Source organism: Triturus cristatus, chromosome 3_2, assembly GCF_964204655.1.
Source record: "Triturus cristatus chromosome 3_2, aTriCri1.1, whole genome shotgun sequence".
In the NCBI taxonomy this organism is placed as follows: Eukaryota; Metazoa; Chordata; class Amphibia; order Caudata; family Salamandridae; genus Triturus; species Triturus cristatus.
The window spans coordinates 197,012,893-197,022,320 of NC_140584.1; the positions used below are offsets into that span (position 1 = coordinate 197,012,893).

At 46.6% G+C, this 9,428-nt stretch overlaps 1 protein-coding gene across 2 annotated transcripts in view; it reads left to right on the forward strand.

Annotated features, from left to right (window-relative positions):
• The window catches only part of HACD2 (3-hydroxyacyl-CoA dehydratase 2), a 190,343-nt gene that overhangs the window by 153,712 nt on the left and 27,203 nt on the right, over positions 1-9,428 (forward strand). For both annotated transcript variants that reach the window (XM_085647492.1, XM_085647493.1), the window contains exon 7: positions 3,635-3,813. In XM_085647492.1, the coding sequence (XP_085503618.1) occupies positions 3,635-3,813 (179 nt within the window). The remainder of the gene's footprint in view (positions 1-3,634; positions 3,814-9,428) is intronic.

The following is a 9,428-nucleotide window of genomic DNA, read 5'->3' on the forward strand; positions in this document are numbered from 1 at the left end:
GGTGCTTCTCCCTTTCTGCCATACCCTCTGCCATGTTTGGCGAGTCCCATATGTGCTGGAGTCTAGAGTGTAGTGCATACCTTCATGGTGTGAGTACTCCCCATAAGAATAGAACAATAAACATAGGCCAAAACATTCTCTGCAAACCTGAGGTTCTGGCACGAGCCACTATTGTCCCATTGGGAAATTGGGTTAACAGGCATATACTGTGGCCCAAGTATCTCTCTGGGCAGCCCTGCCTCCCCCTACCCTACCCTGCCCCCACTCCCTATCCACACCACTGACTGCAATCCAGAGCACTCACGGTTCTCTTGTTGCCTCTGGTCGGTCTGTGTCACCGGACAGTGTCTCAAGCACTGCCCGCTGTTCCATGACCATTGACTCTGGACCCGGTCTTAGTCCCTTAGATGGCCCCTTGCCCCCTGCCATCAGAGGCGTTTCCTAGCCTTCCTTCCTCTGGGGCTAGTCCATTGGTCTCCCTCTGTGGACTCCTCGATGTGCAGCACACGGCAGGCTTCCGTCAAGGACCGAAACTAGTGAAGTTTATCCTCCCACCGGAAGATTATGCGGAACGGGTGGCCCCAGGAATACCAAACGCCTTGATCTCTGAGATAGGCAGTTACTGGCCGAAAATGTAAGAGCTGACAAGTTTTGATAGAGCATGAGCGTGTGCTTACTGAATTGTAGGTGGTGCTATTCCCCTGCCGTGCAGAAAATGTTTCCTTTAATTTGGAAGTCGTGGACACAGACAAGTATGTCTGCTGGGCGGGCATTGTCTGCTCACGGTGGTCCCACTCTACCCCATTGAGCTGAATCCCTCTGTCTGGGGCTGATCCCAGGAATTTTAGGAAAAGATCTTTAACATACGCTCCTGGGACTTTTCCCGCTGTGTTGGTTGGGGCCCCTCTGATGCGCATGTTATTCCACCTTGACCCGTTTTTTCCAGGTCCTCAGCGAGTGCATGCAGGTCGATGTGCTGGTCCCTAAGCTGAATGCCTTCTTGCTGTAGCTGTTCTATATCCTCATCGCAGCTGAACTTGTGATCTTAGAGGGTAGAGACCTTATCTCCCACCTTCACTAGGTCCCACTGGACCTCTTTCAGGTCATGAGATAGTTCCTTTTCGTTCCTTTTCGACCACCTAGAGGTTGTCCCTAAGGGAAACAAACAGGGCCTCTTAAAAGGACCGTGTGACCGGGCCCTTGGCGTTCTCCATATCCTGCATCAGCTCAGGGGCTTGTGGTCGACTTCCCGTCCGGTCCCAACGGGTTTGGTCAGCATTTCTTTGAGGGGGGTAGGATTCTCGTTTGCCGCTGAGTCGTTGGGACCCTGATGGCAGGCACCAAAATAAAGTCGGGCCGGGTACCATCCACGTTGTAGTCACTGTAAACTACTATTGCAGGGTTTCTTTAGCCAGTTACCCACCCCAGGAGCAGCTCTATGTACAACCTTTTAGGGGGCTCCTCTTCTGCTGATGTGCTGCTCCGCACCCAAGTAGGGAGCACTGGGACCGCTGCCTGTTGCTGTATGTAGGCCGTGGTCTGTTTCAGGTTATGGCCCTTCTGCCGTCGACATTGCTCACCCCGTCTCCCGGATGTAGGGCAGGTCCCCTGGGGTGCGCAGAGCCCTGTACGCATTTGGCGGACGGATTTCTCTCCAGGACCATTGGCAGCAGGTACGGCTGGGAGCTCCGATGTTGCAGCAGGCCGGGAGTCTAGATGCTCGGTCATTGCAGACATACGTCTCACCGCTGTCGCCACCATGCCGCCTCCCCTCATGTTGCACCTTTGCTTCTCTTTTCATGCCCTGGAGACGGGTCTGACTGCTGCTGTTGGAGCTCCAAGGTGCCTGGCTGCCCCAGGGGTTATGGGAGCACCGTGAGACTCTTTTGGAAGCCAACCGACTACCTTCATTCTTCACAGAACCTCCTAGGCAGTGCAGCACTTCTCAGGTCTCACAGCAGGTACCAGTAGAGGTAAAACTGGTGTGTCATGAAAAAAATGTTTGCCAAAGATTTAAAGTCTGATGGCCTACAGTTATTTAAACTTTGAATTTAAATTGTTGCATTCCCTCTGGACAGTCCCATACAAAGAGACCTGAGGTGTGCCTGATGGGCGTTGACATCCTGATAGGAAATTTACTTCCTGATGGATCATCCTGGACGGGACGGGAGGGAGGAGCTGACACTTGCACCTGAATAGGGCTGTGCCTGCTCCCACACACACAGCTGCAGTATCTACCCCAAACCCCCACCCCTCCCACCCTGTAGTGAGTCTGGAGCCAGGGTAGGAAGGACGGGGACCTTGTGTACGTCAAAAGCCTCTCTTTCTTTGATGTCTCCCCCACTTGAAAGGTACAACTGGGTACAAGTACTGGACCCCTGACACTACCAACTGAGTACACACTGGACCTGAGGGCACTGCCAGAAAGGACTGCTGTGCTTCTGAAAGGACTTTCACTCTGCTGGCCTTCCTGGCCTCTTGCTGTGCCTGTCCTGCTGCCTGCTGGCCCGTGCCTGGTGGTGAGAATGTCTGGACCTGAATCTCTACATCCCCAGAACTAAGCGACTCCAAAGGCTTGCTGGCTTGCCTTTTGTTTTGAAGTCTCAGGGACATCAAAAACTTAACTCAACCATGCTACAGCCTCTGGACTCTGTCAACTGTGAGTGATCTGTCAACCCTGCACTGCCAAGTGGTGCCAGTCCAGTCCTGGGCCCTTCGAAGTAGGGTTACTGGCTGTTTCTGCAAAAATCCATGCATTGCCTGCTTTGCACCAGTCGGAACCAAGGCATTCACCTTCGACCCATCATCTCTCCGAGGTCTCCATAGCGTCAATAGCGCGGCTTGACGATGACACATTGCCTTCATCGCCTCTAGCTTGATTTATGACGTGGGACCCGACTCGGAACAGATGCTTTGCCTACAGTCCTTTGGATCGATGACGATGAATCTCCTTCTCCACTCCTCGCAGCACCTTTCTCCGTGAAGGTACTGTTTCAGCTTGGCCTGCTTGGCTTCTATATCTGATCCACAATCCATTGTGGTCAGCTTGACCTTTCAGATTTGGCCTGGTCCAGCGTAACCACATAGTCCCGATTGGCGTTTTGACTCTAAGCACTATATTTCAAGATATGCTATAAAAATTCATAAATCCGTCTCTACTTAGTGGATTTTTGTCATTTTGGTCTTGTTTTGTTCATTACATTGAGCTGTTTGTCTAACCTGACATGGATTATTTTTGTGTGGTATTTGCACAGTTTTACTGTATTAAGTGTTCCACAAATACTTTACATATTGCCTCTTAAGTTAAGCCTGACTGCTCTGTGACAAGCTACCAGAGGATGCGCACAGGTTAATTTAGGGTGTGTATCTGACTAACCCTTACTACAGTGGTGGTCCCTACGTGGACAGGGTGCATACCTCAGCCAACTAAAGACCCATTTCTAACCGGATGTTTTGAAAATGTTAGCCTGCAGCACGTTTGTTGAAGCTTTTGCATTTTTAGCAGGCATTTTTAAATGGAACATGCACAAAAGTTAATCTGTAACAGGATGGCATGATAGCATGTGGAAAGAAATGTAAAACATTCAGAAAACAAATGGTTTTTACAAAAATATTTGTTTTATTTTCTCCTAAGGTATACACTTTTCTTTGTTTTGTACCCTATGGGAGTCACTGGTGAACTGCTCACAATATATTCTGCTTTACCATTTGTGAGAAAAACAAATCTATATTCCATAACGCTACCGAATAAGTGGAACTTCTCATTTGACTACTACACATTCCTCATCCTAGTTATGATCTCTTACATTCCACGTAAGTACAATATTGTTAATAGTTATTTTGTTAGCATGCATTGTATGCTTTGATTTTGTTGTGATATTTCTTTGACTATATTGAAGGTAGCCACCAGAAAATTATAAATGGGTGTGTTTTACTTTGCTAATAACTTTAACAAATTCTGATCACTGCATGAAATTAAGCTACACTTGATGCATCCAAGTAAAGTTGTTAACCCCTTCGGTGCTCATGACGGAACGGTTCTGTCATGAGCCACGGTTGAGCTGTGCTCATGACGGAACCGTTCCGTCATGACCACGCCCGCGCAAGATTCCGTCAGCACAGCGGCGGAATTTGCGCAGCATGGAAGGGGTTAATGTCATTCTTCTAGTAGATCAGTAAACAAGTGCACAAAGTACTATTTCTCATTAGAAGTCAAACCGGTATTTTAATTTATACTACAGCAAATACTGCTGAATCGAACTACACCAAACTAGGCATGAACGCAGAACTGGCCTTAGAATAGGCCATTTTGTAGTTTAGTGTAAATTTGTTTATTAGTTTCATATATTTGTATTATAAAAATGTGAGCTGGTCCTCAAATGGTTACTTGGTTGTACATATGGACTCCTAATATGTGTTTTATTCAAGGAGTATCTGAGGATAACCATGAAATTCAATCCTGATTTGATGTAGGACCCTTTTTCTTATCTGCCATTATAATTGTCATGGATTTGACTGATCTGATTGTCTGGCAGTAGTTTGGGAGAGAGGTAGGCTGGGATGCATCTCTCTATCCCTGGGGACGTTGTGTAGGTATTCCAGAAAGGCATATTCTGCCCATCAAATTAAAACAAAAATGTGTTTTGCATTTTTGGAATCACAGAACCAAATGGGGTATACATCTGCCTTTTTGTGTGTCCACAGATCTATAAATGTTAAGGATATGAATTGCAGGGGAAAGAAAATTTGGGGAGGGGCTACAGAGGTATATGGGAGAATCATTTGACTCACCCGAAGAAAGCTCTCAGGAGCTCAAGCTTCAAAATGTAAAAAAAGAAATGCTTTTGCATGCTTGGATCTGCAAAGTCACTTGGGGCTCCGCAGAATCCGGATCTACCTTGCATATCCTGAAAGTGCATGACATCTTACAACCATGGAGCTCATATGAGAATCATGGATTAAAAAAAGAGGAAGCACACAAATGTTTGGCTTAGTCACTTCAGCCCCATCTTCTGTGCAGCCTCCTTATAAAAATAGAGACTCATGCTTGTGATGTGGACGCCACTGTTTCCTCATATTAAAGGTAAAAGGGACACCGTTCTGTAAACTCTACATACATGCCCTGTAGACACATCATCTAGAATCCTGCATACAGGTGTAGGAGCTGAAGGCCATCTTATAATTGAAAGCCTTCATACTAATGGTCAGAGCCCTTGGGGTGGTGATCAGCACAGACCGCACCAATCTCCTTGTTCTGTCAGGTCACTGTGGCTCTATAGGATTGGAGGTTGTAAATTGTCAGCTTCCTTCTAGACTCTCACATTTCGGGGATCAACTGCACCACAGTGGACAGCCTGGGTTGGTGTCTCACAAGTGAAAGTTCTTAACCACTCTTTGAGGCATGGTTAAACCCACCCTTTGATACCTTATGTAACTCATCTGAACTACATGCTCAATTTGCTTTAAAGATGGAAAGGGGAATTGGATCCCTAGGAGGCAAACAAATGCATTGGATGGTTTATCAGTAAGATCCCCCGCCCCATGCCACCGATATTGAGTGCCTTCTTCAGGATCAGATATAGTGAAGGGAGTTTGTTCAATCTAATGACTCGAGCTTGAGCTTTCACAGTCCAGTTCTCTCATCTGCTCCACCTACTTCAGAGCGGTAGTTTCAACTCCTTTTGTGGAGCACTATCTGAAAGGCCCCATGTACTTGTTCAATCTGGTTAGGAGTCGCGCAGCTCTTGATGTTTGGCCTCTGTATCTGTATCCCTTACTTTGAGCGACGGATGTCTGGAACCCTCTGCAGTAATAGGGCACCATGAAAGAAGATGCTGTGGCCTTAGTCCTCCTGCGGGAGTGGTGAATGTTCCTGGGTTTCTGGGCAGGGCGTGCAGGAGAAGGATGCGCCATACAGATGCTGTGGACAGTGCTGGGCGCAAGGTCTAGACTGATTTGCATATGGCTGGGTCCAAACTGGAATGGCATGGTGAGCAAAAAAACAATGGATTTAGGCCCAGATCTCTGTACTGGGGTAAATGTATGACATTGTTCTGCATTCTGTCCATCAATTGTTCTTTTTGCAGTGGACAGTGCTAGAGCAGCGTCGGTTACTGGTGAGGGAAGGCTCCCTGGGGCGTAGGACTCCAGCCACGGTACCGGCTCCAACGAGCAGTCACCAGGGACCCTTAGGATGAGGACCAGAACCGGGCACGTTGTCGGCCTGATCGAACGTGCAGTCATACAGGTAAGCAAGATGGTGCCACGGCTGGTGCGACAAGGTCTAGGCTGAATCGTTGGGTGGATTTGGGTGTGAATGGGTGAGCCTCCCTCTTTTCTGCTGTGAACTCTGCGGAGAAGTGCAGAAAATGCCCTTACCTTACCTCTGTAGCCCCTCCCCAAAATGCCCAATCGGACTGTAACTACATTGCACTGCACCCTCCCCTATTCGTGAACGAGCCGGTACTAACTCATGTGGCAGTAAGGTGCTAATCGTTGCAGGGACACCTGTAAAAAACTGAGGGTGGGGAACTAAACTTGCCAGCACCTCACACGACAAGCAGTGGGGTGCTTGGTGGGGCCATATACTTGTGTCCCAGATCGCAGTATGGCAGGGGCACATGTTGTGTCCCTAAAAAGACTGAGGCTGCCCCACTTGGATCCCTGAGCGAAATAAAGCAATGGGGGAGGATCCGATTGCCCCCAAAGAAGAAAGCGGCAGAGGGCAGTCTACTTGGATAAACCAGGACTCGATGCTAGAAACCTCTGTGACACAGAATACAAACACAAATTTAAAAATGCCTTAACCAAGAAAGATCTTTTGTATTGTAAAGTCTCAGCATATTCAAGATGAAGCTTGGAGGTGAATTGAATCAAGACTTAGATAAAAGCCTGGCCGACATAAGATCAGATCTGAGCGCCAAGGTACAGGATTTTCACTCAGGCTTTGACTCTAGAAACCCTAGAGGAGCAGCACGTGGCTAGGTCTTCCCTAATTTCTGCGATGGATTTTCAGAATGAATATGTGATGGCCATTACATCGCTTCTACACGCGGCCCATGCAGCAGCCATTGGGATGATAGCAGTCTATAACCATTGTTTCAGTAATTATGCCTGTGGAACTAGGGGTTGGGGCATGTTGGCTGGCGTTTACATCCTTCACTGCTGAGGGACCCTGTGATTCGTGAAGAATTGGCCAGCAAATTAACGAGTACTTTCACCTGAAGAGGTAGCTATTTAGGTGTATGTTGGGATGCTTTTAAAGCACTGATTTGAGGCAACCTCATAGCAAGTGCAGCCAATACGAACCGTCTCCGAAGACCGGAAATCCAGGAGCTGGAACAGTTGAGGGCAGGGAATCCAACACATGTAAACTAATCGCAGCCAGGTGGCTGCTATGCTTCTATTATGCTGATAGAGCATAACTGGCAGTCATACAGTTAAGGAAAAGAGCCAATGTCACTGGTGACAAAGTAGGCACACACCTGGCAATCTGCTGCAAGGTAACCAGAAAAGGAATATGTTAAAGAGATATATATGACCTTAGGCAGGAAACTGGTTAATGATGCAGAGAAGCTTGAAGTGTTCTGCCTCTTTTACTCAAATTTTTACTCTGTGGGGACATGAGCGGAATCCCAGCAATTAGCATATCTAGCTTCCACGAATGGCTGTAGTTCAGAGAACCATGGAACCTCCTATACAGATTGAAGAGTTGAAGACCGCAACAAAGGCACAAACTTAATAAATGCCCTTGGCCCGATGGAATCACAGCCTAGTTGTGCAAAACCTTCTTAAGAAGGCTGGTTCCAAAACTAGCAACTTTGTATAATTCTTGTGCTAAAGTGAGCTTTATAACCGCCTCGATGGGAGAGGCTATTATCGCAGTCCTTCCTAAACAGGATAAAGATACGCAAAACTGAGCTTCATACCGCCCCATTACAATATTTAACATTGACATGAAATTATATACTGAATCTTGGCCACCTGCCTATATGAGATCCTTCCCTCCCTGGTCCAACCAAACTGTAGTGTGTTTGTACAGGGGCACCAGAAAAATATTTCACTTCAGAAAATCCCTGTGATTCTGCTGTCTTTGAATGCAGAAAAAGCTGGACTGGTCGCTTCTGCACCTCATCTTCCAGCGAATGAGAATAGGTCCCCTCTTCCATAATGTGATCTTCTCTACTTATGCCAGCCCCATTGCTTGGGTGGCTCTTAATGGACACACCTCACAAGCTTTCGATTCAAGCTACATAGGGGTACCAGACGGGGGTGTCCTTTGTTTCCCCCTCTTATTTTCCCTTTCCATAGAGCCCCTGGCGGAGGAGGTGGTAAATATTAAATTCGGCTTCTGAGAATATAACGTTTCCCTTCAACCCTGGGATCCCCGCTTTCTTCTCTCACCGTAGTGATGGCCCTCCTCTGTTATTTTGAATGTGTTTCCTGTTATAAAATCAGCTCCGATAAATCTGACGATGTGAACTTAACTTTAACGCGGCATGAGGTGTCTCTTAGGCCAGGAATTCCCATTCTGATGGACCATTAAATGTATTAGTTATCTAAGAGTACAAATCATTAGGCATTCGGGAAAGCTATTCCAAACAGATTATCCTCTACTGGTATCTACTATCCGATGGGACCTTGATTCCTGGGGGAATTTCTTTATTTTTTAAATCTTTTTTTAATTGAAGAAAAAAAAAAAAAAACACAATAATGGTGCAGTTACAAGACATAATGCAATACGGAGGGAATACCGAAAACAGAATGAAACAATATAGTACATTGGGTCAAAGGAAAAACTGGGGGAACTCTATATCTCATGAGTTACAATGGTTAATATTATCAAAATGAACATTCTCCTGAGTCTGCTGTACTTGTTCCAGGTTCTTCCGATTTGGGTTGAAGAGGGTGTATCTAAGACACATCAAACAACAACTCATGCGGGTTGCCTGGAGAGACAAGGCACTGAAAGTGTCTGAGAAGCTTGTCACAAATCAATTAAATGAATTTGAGTTCTCAAAATCTCTGTATTATGCAGCGTCCTAACTGAGTATAGTGATGGAGTGGTCCATAGCGGAGTCCTTAAAGACCTGGAGACACATGAACCATGCCATAGTGCATAGACCCCTATGGGAGTTTGTCTGGTTGGAGAAAGAAATGTAGGCCATTAAATGCCTATTTAAGTACTTGAATTGGAATGACTGAGGGTCTGGGATACCTTCCTAGAAGCTAAAGCACTTAAATAAATAATCATTTCATTCCAGCAGTGAAAGTCCAGGCATTCCAGGCCTGGCGAGAGAAGGTGGGGGGGGCTACTGTAGGGTGATATCCGATATGTTTGATTGCCACACCCAAGACATTTCTTCAATGCAAGCTGGAATTTTGCCTCTCTGAAAGGGGACAATTTCACTGTATGCAGCTTAGACCCT